The sequence below is a fragment of the Medicago sativa genome, chromosome 5, assembly GCF_051527215.1.
Source record: "Medicago sativa cultivar Bolivia chromosome 5, Bolivia_mono, whole genome shotgun sequence".
NCBI classification, from domain to species: Eukaryota; Viridiplantae; Streptophyta; class Magnoliopsida; order Fabales; family Fabaceae; genus Medicago; species Medicago sativa.
Window position 1 is genome coordinate 67,326,653 of NC_140753.1, and position 20,839 is coordinate 67,347,491.

Consider the following 20,839-nt stretch of genomic DNA (forward strand, 5'->3'; position numbering starts at 1 on the left):
CCTCTTATAATCCTCTTACAATGTTTATAAAGGGAAACCAAGTTGTGCAAAAGTTATAAGAATTCTTTCATTGGCTACATTACAGAGTATATAGGCAATTACCCTCCTGAAATTGTAAGTTTCGTCAATTACCCCCTGAAATTGACAAAACTTCAATTACCCCCCTGAAATTGCACCATGTTAATCAATTTACCCCCTCCGTCAAAATTTTCTGTTAGTCAACATGACGTTTTGCAAATACCCCCTGAAGTTTTACACTTATGTGCAAAAAGCCCCCAAACTTGAAAATTTATATTTTTTTTTCTTATCCTTGACTCAAGATATTAATAGGAATCTTACCAATGAACAGTTGCTAGGATTCCTTGGTCTCAAAGTATTTTTATCACAAATTTGTGCGAAATCATTCCTCAATTGCAGCACCTTGAACTGCACTGCTTAAGAAAGATGCATTTTTGTGGACTGAAGCTCCTCAAACCACATTTGACCATCTTAAACGTACCTCTGCTAAATGAATCACCCTTCTTGTTAGCTTAAATCATGAGAACTAATAAGAAATGCATGTGCTGGAGAGAAAATATTTTCCAAATCCTTGAGAGTGTAGTGCCATATGTAACTTTTTGCACAATGAATAAAGAAGAGAATAATTTTTAGAGTATTTGTAGTCTTTAAGTATCCTACTAATTTACGGTCTTGCATTCTTACAGTACACAATGCATAACAATTAATAATCATTCATATAGGTTAGGTTGATCCTATAATTCTTATTTCTTAGTACAATATCTGTAGTAAAATTTTCAACTTCAATTTTGTAAGAGAAATTCTAATCTCAATTTCAACTCAACTCCATAAACTCTGGAGCAAGTTTGATGGTACAGCCATAACACAATTAATCATGGATTATTTTTCACCTCCTCCTTGGTGGCGCGGCCTGAATGGGTTGAGAAGAACAGAAAAATATTATTTTAGTGGTCAAGGATAAGGATAAGAAAAAAAAAATATATAAATTTTCAAGTTTGGGGGGTATTTTGCACATAAGTGCAAAACTTCAGGTGGGTATTTGCAAAAGGTCATGTTGACTAACAGAAAAATTTGACAGAGGGAGTAAATTGATTAACATTGTGCAATCTCGGGGGGTATTTGCAAAAGGTCATGTTGACTAACAGAAAAATTTCACAGAGGGAGTAAATTGATTAACATTGTGCAATTTCGGGGGGGTATTTGCAAAAGGTCATGTTGACTAACAGAAAAATTTGACAGACGGAGTAAATTGATTAACATTGTGCAATTTCGGGGGGTATTTGCAAAAGGTCATGTTGACTAACAGAAAAATTTGACAGAGGAAGTAAATTGATTAACATTGTGCAATTTCAGGGGGGTAATTGACGAAACTCACAATTTTAAGGAGGTAATTGCCTATTTACTCAAACATTATAAGAGGGTTAGATGTAGAATTCTTTATTTGGCTACATTATAAGAGGGTTAGGCGTGCTTTCACTAGGTAGCATCATGTAAAACTAACAACTTGTGATTTATATATGCTTGTAAGTGTTTACGGGACCTTAGTGATAGTAAGTGTAGCTGATAGTAAGTATGCATAGTCAGACACTTAAAAACAAGTCTCCCGCAACCACAGAACAACTTCATTAACAAAGATGACACAATTCTTGACGAAGAGCAACACTTTGTTAGGACGAGTTTGCAGATATTGATTTTCAGTTCAGGAACTAAAGTGACAATTTTCTATTTTCACTTTACTCCATATAACACATCATATGTCCAACATAAAACTTTTGTCGCATAATCAATTAACAGAATTATTTAACGTCAGAGACTAGATAACAAAATTGCACATTCATGAACCTTGAACATTCATGAACCACTTTGTATTTAATCATGCACTAGGGACCTTTGTGACCTACTATCTTTCACTTTCTCCAAGGTTTCTTTACGAAGACTAGGTAGTTGTCACACCTACTACCTTTCACTTTCCTTTCTCCATGGTTTCTTCAATTATTCGTTCAACAATTGGAAATGCTCTGAGATTCCTCTATGCCAATTGCTTCCAACCAACAACATCTGATGATCATCCACAATCCACCGTTGGTGTTTCAGCTCTTGCTGATGATCATCCACAATCCACCGTTGGTGTTTCAGCTCTTGCTCATGATCTCTTTAACTTTCAAAACACCTCCCAGGTAACCTATTTTGTTACTCAAAAACATCTTCAATCTCGTTTTTCACCTCAAACTTACCAAAATTCTACTCTTTTTACCAACCCCACCATTTTGTAACATGTGCATATATGTTTTTTATTTTTTAATCTTTTTTAGGTTCCTGAAGGACTAAGCAGACATGTTGTGTCTTCTAAAAAGGCTCAAGCTATGTGGTACACTCAATTTCAACACATTGTTCATTTGTTATATTGATTACTGTTAAAATAATAGAAATTTTTTACCAGATTAATTTCTATGCACTGTCAGTGTAAAACTTTTTTACTTGTTTATCTGATCAAATGACATCAAAATGTGATCTGATATGTGTAAAAGAAAATTACACTGACGGTGTATACAAATTGAATCCAATTATTATACCCTTTAATGCTTGCTTATATTGTTTTGAATTTGAAGGTATAGAAAGTTAATAGATGGTTGGAAAGAGGCAAGACCACCACCTAGGACACCTGAAGAAGCAGCTAGTCTTGTTATTCTGACATTGAAAGGCCATAAAAAAGAAGATGTTGAGGTTTTCATGTACTTCCAAACTTCAATTCTACTTAATTTGGTTAATAGTACTGTCACTGTGTGATACGATATAACAGAAACATAATCTAATTACAGATCAAATTTGTGTTTTGTTGTTTGATTTATAGGGATTGTTGACTTTCTATGGTCTTCCACTGTCACATACTCCAGTTGAAGTAGCTGTTCAACCTCCTCCTACATCTTTACCTCAAGGAGTACAATATGAAATACACACCTTGCCGGTAAGAATCAAACTACTATCATGTCGAGCAGTGCTGTTAAATGGCGGCTATAACGTAGCAGAATTTGAACAGACAACTATTCGGTGATATAATATTCAGTACAAATAGTTATCAAATAACGGCTATAGCACTGTTGCGTTATGAAATTTGAACAAACAACTATTTTTCGTAAACTGCAATTGATAACACGAATGTAGAGTAAATCACTTATTTAGTCTCTAAAACTGCATAAATTGAGCAATTTGGTTTCTAAGATTCACAAAATTCTAAAATGATTTATGAAATTTTGAGCTCTTTGATAGCATTAGCTCTTCTGCAACAATTTCAGAGATAAAATTGATTGATATAATAAACGAGTTTGTGATCAATGGTTTTCAATCTCAAGAGTTTTGTTTGCTTCAAAGACCAAATTATCCTTAAATTTCAGATACTAAAACGGCAATTCCCTCTTGTTAAATTATAAGCATATTATGATGATTTGATGATGAACATGTGGTAGTTGAAATGATTCATCGATTTTGCAATTGGACTAGGTTGATGCAAAAGCAGTGGTAGATGGTGATGGTCTAACAGTTTATGTTAGCACAGCAGACCCTAGAGAATCATCACGGGTCCCTAGTAACGTGCACATTGCAGCCGAGCATAGAGCAGAAGCCCGTTCTAGAAGGAACTATGAAGAGGCAGAGGCATTGCACAAACAGATTATTGACGCAGGATACAGGTTGGTTTATAGTTTTACTTAATTCTCAATGTATTTGTTTCAAAGTTAAATTCTACATATTTTACTCCAATGTTGTTTTCTTGATTAGGATGATTCTATTTGAAAACGGGGAAATCCTAGCTAAAAAGTATCGGATCCGACTAAGGTACTCATCAAACAAACACACATTGATTGATTCTTGCATACATTTTAAGTCTTCAGTATTGAACTATTGATGAACTCTAGAATAAAAACAGGGGAATTGATGCGCCAGAAAACGCAATGCCGTACGGAAAAAAAGCTAAAACTGAACTGACCAAGATTGTTCAAGGGAAATCTTTGAGAGTCCTTATTTATGGAGAAGATCAGTATCAACGTTTAGTAGGCGATATCTATTGTAATAACGTTTTTGTACAGGTATTCATTTCATACATTTCAAGTTAATTTAACTCTTTACATTTTATGACTGTCAAGTTTTTTCATGTTGATTTCTTTTTATGATAAGGAATTGATGCTAAAGAAGGGTTTAGCATGGCACTATGCAGCCTACGACAAACGACCAGAACTAGAAACCGTAAGTGCTAATGATGTGTATGAAAATGCATTTGGGGCTTTAAAACGCATGAATTGTGTATTTGGTTTAACGGGGGAAAACATGATAGGATCCTAACTTTCTTATGTTCTTACACTAGTGGGAGAAAGAAGCCAGAGCGAAGCGAGTTGGATTATGGGCTTCAAAAAATCCCGAGAAGCCATGGGATTGGAGAAAGGACAGAAGAAACTAATTAACATCGTCTTGAATCACACCAGCAGAAATGATGTTGAAGTAATTGCAGCATTGATTAACACAAACTGAAATGATGTTTAAGTAATTGCCTGATTGAAAGAAAAAATGTATATGCTTTGTATATATATATCCTCATTCTTCAATATGTTTAATTATTTGAAAAACCAGTACTTGAAGTTGATATTTTATCGATGGGAAGAATGCAAAAAATTCTTAGGGTGTGAAGGTGTTGGCTTCTATGTTGAGTGCCTTATGTTTATTCATGAGCAAAACACAATAAAGGATCACAAAAATTGTCTTCTACAAGTCTAAACATTGAAAATAACAGATACAACGGCATCAACAGTTTTGCAAGTAGAACACAACAAAATATTGTACCTGCTTGCTGCTCACCGGAGGCTATAATTAACATTTCTAGCTGTGATCTATCATAGAATAAACGAGGATTAGACGAAATGAAAGCCGCATCACAATAGCTGCTCTCAAACACAGGATGAAACTAGACAAAACAAAAATGCTGTGTGTGTGTGTGTGTGTGTGTGTCACATTTTGAAAGGTCTAAACATTCGTCAAACCATTTAAAACTAAACAGTGTCATCTATTTTACAACAGACGGTACTTTCTCTCTTTTCATTCATAATTTTGTGTGGCTACACATCCAACATAAAAACTAAATTTACTGTTTTCGCTAGTTTCATGATGTTCATCAACGGGCTACACAACACTGCAAATTGTATGGTTTATGATAAAATATTCCTTTCAATTTGAACTTTTCCATGATGTAGTATACTACACAAATAAAGCATTCTATGAGTATGAATCATATATGATTAACAACTCATGAATCATATATTGTAAGCTTGTTCACAAAAGAAGAGAGAAGCACATGTTATGTGCATTAATACACATTACATAACACTAGCAGAACTCAGCATATTCAATATTTTCTGAACCACACTACATCATGAACTCTCGGTACTTTAGTCTCATCAGAATTTATATTAAAAAAAATCAGACTGCTGTTGTTGTGCAGGCTATATGTACAAATTATTTTGATGCCCAATTCCCTAAGTAAACTGTATAATTAAAAAATGATTTATTAACTTTCCATAAACCAGGTGAATCAACAAATTCATGCATGTGTCTTTCATACAAACTATGCAGCCTGTTTCTTGGATAGAACCAGAAAAGCTGTGCAAGCAAGAATTCATAACATATTGGAAACAAAACCTGGTTGCATATCCAGTCATAAATTGTACTCAAAAGAAGGAACACACACTTAAGAATGTACTGTACAATGCTCTCTACAATCATTTCAATGGATGTAAAGAAAGCCTCAAACAAGAAAGTACTTTGATTTCAATTACATGCAGCTGATAGTCAGCCAGCTAAAACGTGCCTCCTCAAATACACGGTCGATATACATGAGTAGGAGCATACCAAATGAGTAAAACCATGAGTTCGGAGGTACAGAACTCAAAATTGAATAGACCATCACATAAAATGCCATATATAAATAGCAGTTGGCAAGTAGAAAGGATTTCGAGGTTCTATCTTCAGGGACTAAGGAGATTCTCTTTGTATCACCGGCGGAGTTGGTGGAATCATTGTTACATCTTTATCTTTTTCAGAAAGCTCTTCTTTTACGGAAGATAGTGGACCATCTGGACTATGATATTCCATAAAGAAACTGCTAGAACTTAGAGGACTTGACGGTTTGAAAGTAGAAGGAGACGAGTTGACACCAAGAGGAGAACTTGTCCCAGATTTGGTTGATGACACACCTTCGCGACGCAGAGGTGAAATCGGCGGTTGGTCAACAGTGTTAATTTCTTTGCTGAAGAATTTATCATCTACAATATGATAGGCATCCCCCGTTCGCATTTCTTGAGCAAGAGAGCACCAACAACAGAATAGCCAAAGTGTGCAGTCCGAAACCGCAGGCTTGCCGAAACAGAAGTCATAAGTAGGCAAATTATACCTCTTTCTCATTTGGATCCTCCAAAAACCACCATAGAGCATACCGAAAAAACATAGAACAATCCCAGCACCTACTAGACATTGCCTAACAGTGTCATCCTCAATATTAACAGCAGCCAAGATGAAAATCCAAAAGGGGGCCATACAGAAAAGCATAAAAGTGGCAATGTGAACATACATGTTTCCAAAGCCAAGTCTCTCCATATTCCAACCAAATGCACAAAAAGTACAGAAAAGTGATAGATATGCTTGAGAAATATCGTCCCAAATGTCAAGTATTCCTCCACTCCACTTTGGTCTATTTTCGACTGTTCTTAGTTGATTTTTTGTTGCAAATGAATATCTCCTCTCAAATGATTTCAGTCTCATCTGCTCTATCTTTTGAGCAGCAGCAATTTGAACCTGTGATTCTTCGTCCGATCCAGAATCATAATCTTTACCTAGAGGACTAAGGATTGTATATAGACCAGCAATTGCAGGTGCACCGATCGCAAAAGTTATACATATTCCAACACCGATGGCCGGGCGCTCAGATCTTTTATACCCTAAGTTTAGACCACAAAGTGCATATTGAGCAAAACAGTTCACATGACCGAGAATTACCACTACCATTATGTGTTTCCATTCATGAGGCTTATAAGTTCCATTCTTGCAGTACTCCTTTCTAAGTTTGGCGATATCTTTTGGATTCCATCGGCACAGAAGTACAAGATGGTAGAATAACTTTGGATGCTTGTACAAACACATCAGTGTAAACAGAGCATTGAGTATTTGATTGTTTACTTCAAACCATGCATTCCTTGCCGACTTCTTTGGAATCACAGAATTCAACATACCAGTCATGACAAGGAACAGGATTCCACCTGAAACAGCAACGCATAAGATCCACGCAAAAAGGGCCATGTTCATCGGGTTCCTAATCCATTCTATTGTCATCTTCTTCATCGAATCCCAGTCGAGTTTCTTTGAAAACATGTGCTTGAAGCGTTCTCTTAAGCTATGTGAACTCGGAGAAGGCACAGATTGTGAAGCCTGGTCCATCTGAGTGGCAAGACGCTTGAATTTGGCAGACGCAGAACCGATTTTGAAGAAGTTGATCCTATTAGGAATAGCACTCAATGTGCTCGGGAACTTTCTACCAGGATTTTCATCTGTCACCATTGCTCTTCGAGAACTTGAAATATCTATGGAAGTAAACTCATTTGCTTTACTTCCATTATTGTTACATTCCTCAATTTCATCTTTACCATTATTATCAACCGAAACCATTATGTTATGAAGTCTAAGCTTTCTCAATCAAAATCAGAACCTTACAAATCAATAGTACGGGTACAGAACAAATACTGCAAGGACAAAAACATAACAAGTCGTGCTAAGTATTCAAATAAAAAACAAATTTCATGTCAATCTATAAAGACAGAGAAGATATCAACGACGACGACAACAACAACAACCAACCTTTATCTCGCTATGTGGGACCGATTACATCGATTAAACACCACCATAATGTTCTATCATATATCATATCCCTATCTAACTCATTAATCACTAGATCCTTCTTAATAGTTTTTGTTATAGTTTTTCTAGGTCTTCCTCTGCCTCTAGTGATTCGTCTACTCTCCATCTGATATATTCTCCTTACTACAGAATCAACACGTCTTCTCTCTACATGCCCAAATCACCTAGGTCAAGTTTCTATCATTTTTCTACAATAGGTGTCGTTACCCCAACTCTCACTCTCTAATATTGTCATTTTTAATTCTATCATGTTTAGTTTTATCATACATCCAACACAACATCTTCATCTCTGCTATGCTTATTTTACTAGCAAAAAAGAAAGACTTATACAAGCGATGATAACCTAGTAAATAGATCTTAATAAAACTGTGCTCGTGAGCTTAGCTAAGTTGGTTTGGATAATGCATAAAATATGCAAGGTTGGGGTTCAAAATCCCGGCCACCACCCAAAAAAAAAAAGATCTTAATAAAATTTTACCAATTAAATTCACAATTCACATATTACAAATCATAACATAACTCAAAAATAAAAACCCAATATCCAATCCAATTTTAATAATAGCAACATAATCATCTAATGACAAAACCCTAGTAATCAAATATGCTGATAAGAAAAAGCAAAAAATAAACGACCCAGATGAAAAAATCAAAAATTGAAGGCATATGAAGAAATGGGTTGAATAGAAACGTACCTAAGAACTGAGAAAACAAGAGAAGAAAGCGTTGAAACCAAGTAAGAGTTATATTGAGAGCAAAACAGAGAAACAAGAAATGGAATAAGAACAACTGTCACAAACTATGTAAAACAAAAGAAACGAATGAAAGGAAACAAGAATGGTTTTACTTGTATTCGCTGATTTTTAGCATGTGGTCAAAAAGATTGTTGCTTCATGTGACTTCTCAGAAGAACAAGAAGAAAAGGAAAAATGAGATAAAAAAAAAAAAAAAAAAAAATTATATTTGATGAGTGGATGGAGAATATCTTTCTTTTTTCAGCTACAAAAAAGGACAACTTTAATAAAAAAAATTAAAAGGAAAAACATTGAAAATTCAAATTTATTTAGAATTTTGTTACTCTAGAAGAAAAAGACAGGGCAATAAGAGTTTTGTGCCACGCGTTATTTTTAGCTGGTTAAGTAAAAATTATTTAGTATTTTATTCACCAAAAAAATCTATATCATTAAATCTTGAAATTTAAAAAAAAAAAAATTACATAAGTAAAATTTAAGTTAGAAACGACATGTTTAAATATGAATTTAATTTGGGCAAAAGTTATTATGCATAAGGATTTCCTTATGCATGGTGCATAAGCAAATCAGAACCGTTAGATCAAGGACAGGTGTTATAATCTGGTGCTTCAGCTCAAACATATCACAACCGTCCGATATTGCACACGTGTTCTAATCTTGAGCTTCAGATGCCACAGTGTTTCGTCCCTAACAAGATCGCTTTTCTCACCGTTTCCGTCGCCGGCGCCGGTTCACGATCACGATTCTCACCGTTTCTTGCCGTTCCGACGTGATTCTTAGCCTTGCTCGCTTCTCCGACGTTATTTTCAGCCTTCTCTCCGACGTGATTCACCCTTGATTCGTGCGATTCAGAAATTCATCTTGATTCATCTTGATTCGTGTGATTCAGAAATTCATCGCCGGCACCTCGATTCTCACCGTTTCTCGCTGCTGCAACTTGATTCTTCTCCGACGTGATTCTCACATTTCTCTCCGACGTGTTTCTCACCTTCCTTCGACGTTATTCACTCCGACGTATTTCTCCGGCGAGTTATTCATTTATATGATTCAGTCTGTTAATTCGATGCAATCTGTGATATGAATCGTTGAAAATTATTGTTGATTATATAAAATTACTGTTGAATCATTGAATTGAAAATTGATGCTTTAAAATTGAAGTTAAGGATCATTGAATTGAAAACTGATGATATAAAAGTGATGCTATAAAACTGAAGTAAACTGAATCATTGCAAATTATTGTTGTAGTAAGAATTTTACTTGATTGAATCATTGCAATGATTGAATCATTGCAATATGTGATATTTTAGTTCAGTTGATTACATCAGTTGATTACATCAGTTAATTTGATTCAATCTGTGATGTTTTTAACTCAATGTGAATATTCAACTGTGATTTTTTAACTCAATGCTATAAAACTGATGATTGAATCATTTAAAATAACTGTTGGAGTATGAGTGTTAGGGATAATTTGATAGCAATTTAGCTTATTAATCACCAAAACCATTTCCACAGGCCAATGGTTTTGGATTACAACTCACCAAAACCATATCCACAGGCCAATGGTTTTAGCATAGTTTTTTAGAGTTTTTCAGTAGTTTCAATTTATCATATCTAATGGTTTTTTTGTTCTTAATAGTGTTTGTTGCTGTTTTCAATGGATTTGATATTAACTTCATCTGAGAGTGGACAATTGACGGTTGAAAATTCAGTTATTGATGCGGATAGTTCTCAATGTTACTCATTTAGTGATAAAGAATCATGGAAGTCTTTGGTCTTTAAATCTATAAAAGAGATTGAAGATTTTTATTTTAATTATGCATATAACACTGGATTCTCTGTTAGGAGTATGTTGAAGTCCAAGAACAATTCACAAAATAAGAAATCGGATAAGGTACATTATGTGCGTTATGTTTGTAACAAAGAAGGTTTCAAGAAGGGAAGTCTGCTTAATCCTAAAAACAGGCCAACATGTGACAGTCCAGTTCTTGTTGAGTATGAGAAAGCTAAAGAAAAACCAGAGGAAAGGGTTGGTTGTAAAGCTGGAATATATTTGAAGTTGGATGAAGCGTTGAATGTCTATAAGATATATAAGTGGGAAGTTGATCACTGTCATCCATTACATAAACCAGAGCATTTGTGCTACTTGAGATCATTTCGAGAAGTAAATGAAGTTCAAGGACAACTTGCTTTAATAAATTCTAAAGCTGGAATGTCGATGAGAACATCTTATGAAGTGATGGGTCAAGGAGTTGGAGGCGCGGAGAATCTTCCTTTTCGATTTTCGGACTTAAAGAACTATCTAATGACAACTCGTCAAAAGGAGATGGTGGCTGGTGAAGCAACTGTTATTCAAGAATTCTTTAGAAATGAAGCTCTCTCGAAACCAGGTTTTTACTATGATATCCAAGTTGATGCTGCAGAAGACATAGCCAGTATTTTTTGGGCAGATGGAATTATGCAACAAGATTATGCTCTATTTGGTGATGTTGTCAGTTTTGATACAACTTACCGAACAAACAATAAATATCGGCCATTAGGTTAGTATTTTGTACTTCTCACAGTTTTTAATTCTTATATTCTTGAAATTTGAATGAATGTTCTGGTTTAGAATTGAAGGTTCTGGTATATGTGTGTTAATTTGGCTCTTGTGTGTGTTTAGAATTGAATGTTTATATTGATTGAAGGTTTAGAATTTAATGTTCTGGTTTATGGGTGATCCTATCTTGCCTTGGAATTTATGCTCTGTACAGCCATGGAAAGATCATATGTGTTTTTTTATCGATGATAAATAGCTCTGTCTGTGTTTGCGAGTTTAGACATCTCGCTTGAGAAGTTGTGCTATGTCCAGCTATGCAAAGATCATAGGTGTTTTTTTACAGTTGTTAAATAAATAGCTTTTTCTATTTACACAGCACAATGGTTTTATATTTTTTAAATATGTTGTATTTTGTTCTGATTTGGTTCATTTCAGCTGCCTTTCTTGGTTTTGACAATCATCGTAAGAGTGTGTTATTTGGTGCTGCGCTACTGTATGATGAGACATCAGCTACTTTTGATTGGTTGTTTACAACTTTTTTGAAGTGTATGTCCAATAAGAAACCTCAAACCATATACACAGACCAGGCTGGTGCGTTGTTGAAGTCAATTCCGAATGTTTTTCAAGGTGTTTTTCATGGTCTTTGCTCATGGCACATGGGAGAGAATGCAAAGAAAAATCTCGGCTCTCGTGCAAACAGTGCATTTTTCGATGAGTTAACTAATTTGGTTTCAAATGTCGAAGATGAATCAGATTTCGACTACAATTGGGATCAGATGATGAAAAACTGTTTTAATGGAAGGCCTACTTCGGACTTTAAGTGGCTTGTTCAAACTCATTCAAATCGTATGCATTGGTCTTCAGTTTGGGTGAGGTCACATTTTACAGCTGGTTTGAAAACGACACAGTTAAGTGAGTCTTTCAATGCTTTTCTTCGTGGATTTTTGCAGCCAGACCATTCACTTGTTCGATTCTTTAGTCATTTCAACATTATGGTTCAGAGAATGAGGGATAATCATGCTGAGTTGGACTTTAAGGCTGCAAACACTAGAACAAAAAATAATTATCCCAACAGTCAGCTTATGCGGTCCGTAGTAAACAAGTATACACCATCTTGCTTTTCATTTATTCACAGTCAGTATGACCTTTCCTTCAAATACTATTATGAGGAGGACACAACAAAAGGGTCAGAATTGAACAAGTTCTTCAAAGTTTTCACAATTGAGAAGGTTGATTATAATTACGATGATGTTGATAATGATAATGAGAGGGTTTCGAATGTTGATGTTTTGGATGCAGAATTTGAAGAAAACCTTTCCCCAAGGTTTGAAGATCATAATCGACTTGATGAAAGGGTTGTCACAGTCGACATTGGGAGCAAAAGTTTTACTTGTTCATGTCGTATGTTTGAGAACCGGGGTTTCTTATGTCGACATGTTTTCAAGATTTTGGAGGTCTTAGGTGGTCATGTGCAATATCATTTTTTGAAGACTATACCTGCACAATATGTTTTAAAGCGGTGGACTAGAGATGTGCGTCCGTCTGTCGATAAGCTGAAATCCACCATGAATGTTGGCACTAAAGACACCACTGAAGCGCAACGATATCAACAAATTTGTGCTGTTACAGTTCAGCTTTCTACACGTGTTTGCGCAGATGCGGAGGCATCTGAAATATTTCTCAACGGTGTTCTTGAGGCAGGGAAAAAGGCAGAGGAGTTTCTTATTTCTAAAGGTATTCATACAGATCGATCATCCGTTACGCCTTCTAAGTCTTCAAAAGCAGTTGCTGTCTGTGAACCATCTGTTGGGACTGCACCAAAGTTCAAAGAAAGACCAAATCCAATTAGGTCAAAGAAGCGACTTAAAAGTGATTATGAAAAAGCTAGAGCAAGACAGAAATTCCTTATAGCTCGGAAGAAGCAAAAGAAAGATGATGAGGCTTTAACAAATTAAGCGGGCACTGATTGTTTTTTATGTTATAAGTTAGGAAAGATGATGATGCTTTAACTAAAAAAGCGGTCACTTATGTTATATGTGATAAGTTTGTACTAGATTTCATATCAAATTCTTGATTGTTATGCATTGGTTTGAATATTATCTTCTGGAAACTATACATTTTCACATTTTTTGGTTTTAACGCATTTATTACTATATTTTGGTACAAAACCATTAGACTGTTAATTTGGTTTCATATAGTACACTTTCAAAACCATTAAACTATAATTATGGTTTAGTTAAGATTTTCAATTACTGAGTTAAGTGGATAAATTACTGAGTTTTGCAATTTGCTTCAATCTATTCAAGTGATAAAATTAATATTAAATGATGTCAATTCTGATGTAATGCGCGGTGACAATATTACTATGTTTTTGAAATTGAAACCACTCATTGAATTGAAAACTGATGCTATAAAACTGAAGTAAACTGAATCATTGCAAATTATTGTTGTAGTAAGAATTTTACTTGATTGAATCATTGCAATGATTGAATCATTGCAATATGTGATATTTTAGTTCAGTTGTTTACATCAGTTGATTACATCGGTTAATTTGATTCAATCTGTGATGTTTTTAACTCAATGTGAATATTCAACTGTGATTTTTTAACCTAATGATTGAATCATTTAAAATAACTGTTGGAGTATGAGTGTTAGGGATAATTTGATAGCAATTTAGCTTATTACTCACCAAAACCATTTCCACAGGCCAATGGTTTTGGAGTACAACTCACCAAAACCATATGCACAAGCCAATGGTTTTAGCATAGTTTTTCAGAGTTTTTCAGTAGTTTCAATTTATCATATCTAATGGTTTTTTTGTTCTTAATAGTGTTTGTTGCTGTTTTCAATGGATTTGATATCAAAGTCATAATAAAACAAGGCATTTTTAAACAATGTAGGCATTATTGGAAAAACATACTAATATTATAGTTCCAAACATTACAAACCATACTAACATTATAAATCCAAACATAACAAAATTAAAAATACTTATACAGAAATATTATGAAAACATAAATATGATTACTAATAAATACTAAGATTACTTTTTTCTTCATCCATAGAACGCCCTGATTTTTGTCCAGCAATCCAACACTTTCTCTCTCCATACCACAAGTTGATTGTACTTCTGCTCCCATTGCTCAACCGCATTCTGCAACGTTGTGTGTAATTCAGTTCCAGCCATAATCCTCCCTGCCAGCTGCGAGTGATGAACCCTTGATGCCTCAAATTCTGTCCCGATCAATATCCCTTTTTCTTTTTCTTCTGCAAGTGCCTTCTCCAATACTTCGATTCGAGTATCAGAGGCATGCTTTTGCAATGATAGTTCTGTCATTGCTTTTTCAGCAGCGACAAAATCATCATTGAGCACCTTCCATTGTCGTTCGAACACAGCAAGTTCCTGTCTTGCGATGTTTGCATTTAGGGTATCAGTTTCAATGATTGGTAAACCTGCAGCGAACATGTTTTGCAACTGAAGACATGAACAGACTAATCCTGAATGAACAGGATTGAGGAGGTGTCTTAGTGGACGGATTTGGCTTAAAAGTTGGGATAATTGGTTTCTAATATTGGCATCGGAATAGATTGCTTCAAATGTGTTGTTTACGATGATTTCTCTTACTTCATTTGCAAGATTTGTTGCCGTTGCGATGTCTCCGTTTACAGCAACTGGAGCGGAATTTGCAGTAGTGACGTCTGACATTTTTTGTTTTGGAAATGTAAGTGACACAAGACCTTATTATGGTACTAATTCTGAAACATTCTCTAAAGCAACCTCATTATATATAGTAATATGTTAATCCTTATGTTTCAACTTCCCATCCTAAGCAGTTTAATAACCATACTAGGCAGTTTCATTTAGTTTCAACTTCCCTACAAAACCATAGTTAACTCCTTTATTTAAATTAATTGCATTTTTCAACTGTCCATGACTCTGACTCTTCCATTCTAACCGTTATTATACCTTTTCCCGTATTTATCTTGGTGGGGCGTGGAAATTTATGTGTCTCTAATTAGGCAGTTACAAAACCATTAGGCAGTTATATTGGTTTCACATAGAATACTTTCAAAACCATTAAACTGTACTATTGGTTTCAGTAAAGGTCATTATTTAAAATTGTTTGTCAATAATAATTTTTATTATTCTTTTATTTTATAAACCATTAAACCACAATTTTACTTAGACAAATGCAGAAATTTGTTTTACAACGGAAGAAACAAAAGAGAGATGATGAAGCTTAATAAATAAAAAAGTGGTTACTGATTGATTAATTCGTATTAAGTAATTCTTTTCTATGTTATAAGTTTGCACTATAACACCAAAAATAATTAAACCAAACTTATTGTTTCAGTAATAATTCCATCATTTAAAACCTTTTGACAATGATTTTGGTTTCACAATTAAAGCTATCAAAACCATTAAAACAGACATATGGTTTCAGTAATAGTCTCATCATTTAAAACTCCATAAACTTGACAGAAATATATAAATTCATCAACATCTGTGTACAAACTCCTTAAAAAACATTAAAACTCCAAAAAAAAACATTAAAACTAATTCATTATTTAATCGGAGATGCTAGCTTTTCAAGCACTTGTTTGTAGTTTGAAGTTGCTGCCTTCTCCACATGTTGTCTTTTGCTATTGCTGGAGTCAGTTAATATTGTTGAACAGATTTCAATTCTCATATCCATAATTCTTGTAACCTTTCCATTCTCCCCACGCTTTTTCAGTTTGGTCCAACCTTTGAAAGATTCCATTTCTGGATTGCCATCCTCCCATTCAGCAAGAAACTTCATGCAAAACACTCCACAACTGTCTTTATCAGTTTGAATAGGCACCTTTGGTGTTTCCCATTTAAATTTGCTAAACTGGAAAGGCATTGTGATGTTGCTTTTCTTATACAATTCTTTCACGAATGCTTCCACCTCCTTCAGCCATACATCAAACATTCTTTTGTACACAGTTGGGTCTCCATTCTTCATGTGCAGTGGATCTCCTGCCAAGCTGTTCAGGAATTGTAACTTTTGGCTCTTGAGATTCACTACGAAGGATACATAATGACTACCCGGATTTCCAATTATTGCTGGTGTCATTATCTATTTCATCAGTAAAAAAACAATCAACATCATATAATTCAAACAATTAATGTGTAGAATGAAGGTGAGAAAAACACAAGAAGGGGGGTTGAATTGTGTTTTAGAAAAATTCTTCGTTTCTCCTAAAAACTGAACACACTGATCAGAAGCTAAGCGAGACAGCTTCTGAAGTGATAATCAGAATCTAAATGCAGCGGAATAAAACAGAGAGAGAGAGAAGAAGAACGACACAAAGCAATTATACTGGTTCCTTCCACAATCCGGAAGTAGTCCAGTCCCCCTTGCACTTCCAAGGAGATTTCACTATGAGTAATATCTGATTACAAATGCTCAAGCACACAAGCAAGAGACTTCCAATGCTCAAGCACACAAGCAAGAGACTTCCTTTGCTCAAGACCACAATCAAGAGACTTCCTGCTCAAGCACAACTGCAAGAGACTTCCTAACTAAACAAAATTACACAGAAAATTGTTTAAGGTTGAACACTTGATATACAATCAGAGGTGCTCACAATACAAATCAGATACAGACTCAATGGACTTAAGAATTTCTAAGATATGACTTTGAGACACAGAAATTCTAAGTGAATGCAGAACAATTTCAGCAGAGGTTTGGTACTTGTGAAAATCTTTGTGAGTCTTTCGTTCAGAGTTCATGCATTACCAATTCTCTAGGTCTTCACTCCTTTATATAGTGGTGTGAAAGAGACGTTGTGAAATTGCCAGCACACCAAAGAGTCGTTGTTGAAGCTTGATCTTTCACCAATAATCTTTTGCCTGATTTGGCTGTTGTCCTATGAAGAACAAATTTGAAATCCATTCCTTACCCAAAGGAACATCTATGCAGGCGAAACCGTATTCTGGAGCTGTTTTCTTGTCCTGTAGCGCGGACACAAAACAGAGTAGTGGAGAACGTGGTTGTACAATTCGTACAAAGTACAATGTCAACGCTTTCGTCCAAATTGCAAACACACGCCTTCAAACACCTTTGAAATGACCGTTGCAAACTCCACTAATCCTTTGTTTGTGTTTTCGAATCCAATAGACAGCTTTTGCATTGATAATTCTTCAATTCTTGATTCTTTGCAAATCCAGTTGATATTCAGCTTCTGGTGAAATGGCTTCTGATGAGGCAGCTTCTGATGATGCAGCTTCTGATGATATGACTTCTGCAGCTTCTGATGACGCAGCTTCTGATGATGTGGCTTCTGGACCTCTTGTTTTCAGAAGCACTATTCTTTAGGAGCAGCTTACTTCAGGAGCGCTATTTCTTCAGGAGCAGCTTGACTTCAGGAGCGCTTTTTCTCTTCAGTAGCAAGTTGCTTTCAGGAGCGTCCAAGCTTCAAATTTTTGTTGTTTCCATAGCTCTTTATTTGCTCATTCAGAACCAATGATGATGTAACTTTATAATTATGGTCCTGTACACTTGAACAAATATTAGCTAGTCCAAATTACAATTTTTAATACCTTGTTATCATCAAAACCCTTTAAGGTTCATTGTTAAACACATTTTGTTCCAACAATCTCCCCCTTTTTGATGATGACAAACAAAAGTATTTAAAATTGATCAATTGTTGTTAATCTAATTAACAAGTTGACTTTGGGGTTCTGAGGTTTGTAAGCTCAGAATCTGAGGTTTGTAAGCTCAAACTCCCCCTGAGTCTGATAGTCTTTAAGGTGAGGTTTGTAAGCTCCCCCTAAGTTCTATCCAGGTTAATTAAATTCATTTTTCGCGCAATAATATTATCAGAGCTAAAAAACAAAATTGAATCATTGAAAGAATTAACTTATAGATAAGAAGAATGGTTCAATTAATTTTACTTGAATTTTGATACTCCTTCGTTCGTTCATAGCTTATACCAATAAGGTAAAAAAAAATGATAGAAGGTTTTCAAAAATTTCAAATGCCATTAATGGGGCTCAGAGCCTTTAAATACTTGTCACATATACTCCCCCTTTTGTCATTATCAAAAAAATTGAAATATATAGGCATAAAAGACAAAGAGATATGAGAAAAACTCAAACATGAGAGAGTATACTAAGCAATGAACTAAATAAATCAGAGCAAAATATATGAACATGTATATCAATTGTCAGAAGCAGCTAAACAGTCAGAATCAGTAAGCATTCAGAAGCAAGAGAAATAAGACAAGATGGTTTCAGAAGCAAGGACTAAGAAATTTTAAAACAGACAACAAACAAAGAAAAACACAAGGGTGTGCAACTAAGGGTTGGTTTGTTGTTGTTTCTTCATCTCTTCCATTTCTTCAATCTTCTTCTTCAACAGTTCTTCAAGTTGTTGTTGCCTCTGAAGAAGAGCTTGTTCCCTTTCTCTAGCTTCTTGCTGCTGCTGTGCCATCTGTTTCTTCAGAAGCTTACACAACCTTGCTTCTCTGGTCAAGTAATCCGTTTCAAAGAAGAAAGGCTGGTTTGCCAGGAGCAGTGTAGAACTTCTTACTCTGAGACTCTGATTCAGATGCTCCATTAACTTCCTGACAGTAGCTTCCTTGATTCTGATGCACTTAGCCCTTATGCTTTCAATTAGCTCAGTTGCCCGGTTCTGAAGAGATGCCCAGGAGTCTTCATATGCACCTGTGAGATAAATTGTCCCTCTTTGATCCACCAGATTATGCAATTGACTCTCAATTGTCAGAAGCTCAGAATTAATATATCCAGATTCCAGGATGTCTGTGGGTGGTTGTTCAAGGATTTCAAGATCAGAATCATTGATTTCCAAATCTTGAATAGGGTTAGGAACTGGAATGGTAAAGTGTGTTTGTGTGTTTGAAGATGAAGGCTGGTCAGAGGCAAAGTGTGTGGTGGAGGTTGAGGCTTGAACATTGACTAGAGAGATGTCAACATCCATGGGAGTTGGTTCTGGAGAGTGTTCAGGTAAAGGTTGAAACTCAGTTTCAGTTGGTGGTTGTTGTGGTGAAGCTGATGTTTGAGTGTTGAGTTGGGGGTCAATAGTAGCTATTGGTGATAGTGGGGGTGTTGTGGGTTTTTGTGGTTCAGGTGTTTGTTGATGGGGGTTTTCTGAAACAACATTTTCAGAAGCAGCTGCTTCTGGAGTTGTTTCAGAGGCCTTTTCTGAGGTAGACTCAACATTTTCTGGAGGAATCATGTTGAGAGGTTGAATGTTAAGAGGTTGAGGGTGAAGGCGAAAAATAGTATCAATGACTCTTTCTCTCTGCTTAGCCAGTTCAGCCAACTTCTCATTAATTATGTGACCAACTGGTTCATAAGTAGTTGACTGAGAGGGCTTATCGTTGGTTTTGGTTGATGTTGATTGGCTTTTTACTGGTTTTCGAAACAGTTGAGCTAAGGGTATATCATCATCAGAATCATCAGATTCTGATAATGATTTGGATGCGGAATCTGATGATATATTAATTACCTTCTCTGGTTCAGGATCAGAATCCTCTTGAGCAAACTCACTGGTCATCTGCAACATTTTCTTGGCTTCTGAGACTACAGACTCTTGTAGCTCAGCAACAATTTCCAAGACTTTTTCAGCTGCTGCCTTCTTCTCTTGTAACTTCTTTAACTCCAAATCAGAAGCATCTTGAGCTGTAGAGGTGATATGAGGAAAATCCTTGGTCCTCCTCAAGGCTGGCTTCCTCTTCCTCTTTGGTATAGCAGGTTGATCAAGAGAAATGCCAACATCCATGATCAACCTGGAATCCATGTCTTCAATGGCTTCTTCAATAGAAGGTACTGATGAACTACCAATTTTGAGCTTGTCAGTAGCAACTTTTGCCTTTTTAGCAGGTTGTTCAACCTCTAGATATTGCTCTGCAGTTATCTTCCTTTTTGACTTTCTGCCTCTGGCTCGTGGCAGAGCACCACCATACATTTCCTCTGGAATATCTTCCAATCTGATTCTCTCATTGGTTGCCTCAAAATGTTCCTTGATATAGTACATCTGCACTTCAATGGGATCCTTCTTGCAGATGGGTGGAAAGTCCTTCATAAGATCAGACTTAACAAATGATTCACTTAAATCAGTTTGAAGTTTGGTGACTTCACTGATTAGCTTCATATTCAAGAGAGTATGAGCATTAATGAATTTTCCAGTTTTTGTGTCAAGTAGCTGATCTGTGAAGCCTTGAGATTGACTGAGACTGTCCAAGATACCTCCTTGATAGAATATCTCTGAGAGAAGTCTTCCATAAGGAACCAAGGGTTTATCCAGTAGCTGACTCTGTTTCAAACACTCTACCAAGTACTTGAACATGTATTTGGGCACATTCACCTTTTCCTTCTTGATGAAGTGCTGGAGAAGGACCTTCTGAGTTAGATTTGGTTTCACACAGTCACCACTTGGAAACAGGTTCTCATTCTGAATCTTCAGAAGCATCTTAGTTTCCATGCTCAATTCAGCATATTTCTTCTCCTTCTCAGAATTGTATATCACCAAGTTGGCTTGCTTTTTCCAAATGCGTTTTTCAGCAGCATCTGAAAGATCAATTCCAGAGTAGTATC

The 20,839-nt window shown here is 35.6% G+C and overlaps 4 protein-coding genes across 5 annotated transcripts; 2 read left to right on the forward strand and 2 right to left on the reverse strand.

Annotated features, from left to right (window-relative positions):
- Positions 1–1,917: 1,917 nt before the first annotated feature.
- Positions 1,918–4,695, forward strand: LOC146924247 (staphylococcal-like nuclease CAN2). Of its 2 annotated transcripts, XM_085709241.1 has the most exons (10): positions 1,918–2,076; positions 2,119–2,195; positions 2,331–2,386; positions 2,628–2,742; positions 2,870–2,983; positions 3,517–3,704; positions 3,793–3,849; positions 3,941–4,100; positions 4,189–4,257; positions 4,376–4,695. In XM_085709241.1, exons 1-10 carry the CDS (start codon positions 1,998–2,000, stop codon positions 4,466–4,468), a joined length of 1,008 nt encoding a protein of 335 aa, XP_085565367.1. In that variant the 5' UTR covers positions 1,918–1,997; the 3' UTR covers positions 4,469–4,695. The 2 variants fall into 2 exon arrangements, with proteins under 2 accessions (XP_085565367.1, XP_085565366.1); XM_085709240.1 differs by having other exon boundaries at positions 1,918–2,195.
- Positions 4,696–5,687: 992 nt separating this feature from the next.
- On the reverse strand, positions 5,688–8,941 carry LOC146924248 (uncharacterized). The gene is made up of 2 exons (XM_085709239.1): positions 8,661–8,941; positions 5,688–7,793 (listed from the first exon to the last, which is right to left on the reverse strand). Exon 2 carries the CDS (start codon positions 7,717–7,719, stop codon positions 6,034–6,036), a length of 1,686 nt encoding a protein of 561 aa, XP_085565365.1. The 5' UTR covers positions 7,720–7,793; positions 8,661–8,941; the 3' UTR covers positions 5,688–6,033.
- A 1,301-nt stretch (positions 8,942–10,242) lies between these two features.
- LOC146924249 (protein FAR1-RELATED SEQUENCE 5-like) lies at positions 10,243–13,268 on the forward strand. Its single transcript, XM_085709238.1, has 2 exons — positions 10,243–11,254; positions 11,689–13,268. The coding sequence occupies exons 1-2, from the start codon at positions 10,372–10,374 to the stop codon at positions 13,206–13,208; spliced, it is 2,403 nt and encodes an 800-aa protein (XP_085565364.1). The 5' UTR covers positions 10,243–10,371; the 3' UTR covers positions 13,209–13,268.
- A 2,424-nt stretch (positions 13,269–15,692) lies between these two features.
- LOC146924250 (uncharacterized) lies at positions 15,693–16,354 on the reverse strand. Its single transcript, XM_085709246.1, has one exon. The coding sequence runs from the start codon at positions 16,350–16,352 to the stop codon at positions 15,819–15,821; it is 534 nt and encodes a 177-aa protein (XP_085565372.1). The 5' UTR covers positions 16,353–16,354; the 3' UTR covers positions 15,693–15,818.
- Between the last annotated feature and the right edge of the window lie 4,485 nt (positions 16,355–20,839).

Bases quoted from the DNA above. Each gene is read 5' to 3' on its own strand.
- LOC146924247 (XM_085709240.1), top strand. From the start codon at position 1,998: ATGGTTTCTTCAATTATTCGTTCAACAATTGGAAATGCTCTGAGATTC. The intron at 3,705-3,792 runs GTTGGTTTATAG...TTTCTTGATTAG, and splicing joins ATTATTGACGCAGGATACAG to GATGATTCTATTTGAAAACG. The intron at 4,258-4,375 runs GTAAGTGCTAAT...TTCTTACACTAG, and splicing joins AACGACCAGAACTAGAAACC to TGGGAGAAAGAAGCCAGAGC.
- LOC146924248 (XM_085709239.1), bottom strand. From the start codon at position 7,719: ATGGTTTCGGTTGATAATAATGGTAAAGATGAAATTGAGGAATGTAAC.
- LOC146924249 (XM_085709238.1), top strand. From the start codon at position 10,372: ATGGATTTGATATTAACTTCATCTGAGAGTGGACAATTGACGGTTGAA. The intron at 11,255-11,688 runs GTTAGTATTTTG...GGTTCATTTCAG, and splicing joins CAATAAATATCGGCCATTAG to CTGCCTTTCTTGGTTTTGAC.
- LOC146924250 (XM_085709246.1), bottom strand. From the start codon at position 16,352: ATGACACCAGCAATAATTGGAAATCCGGGTAGTCATTATGTATCCTTC.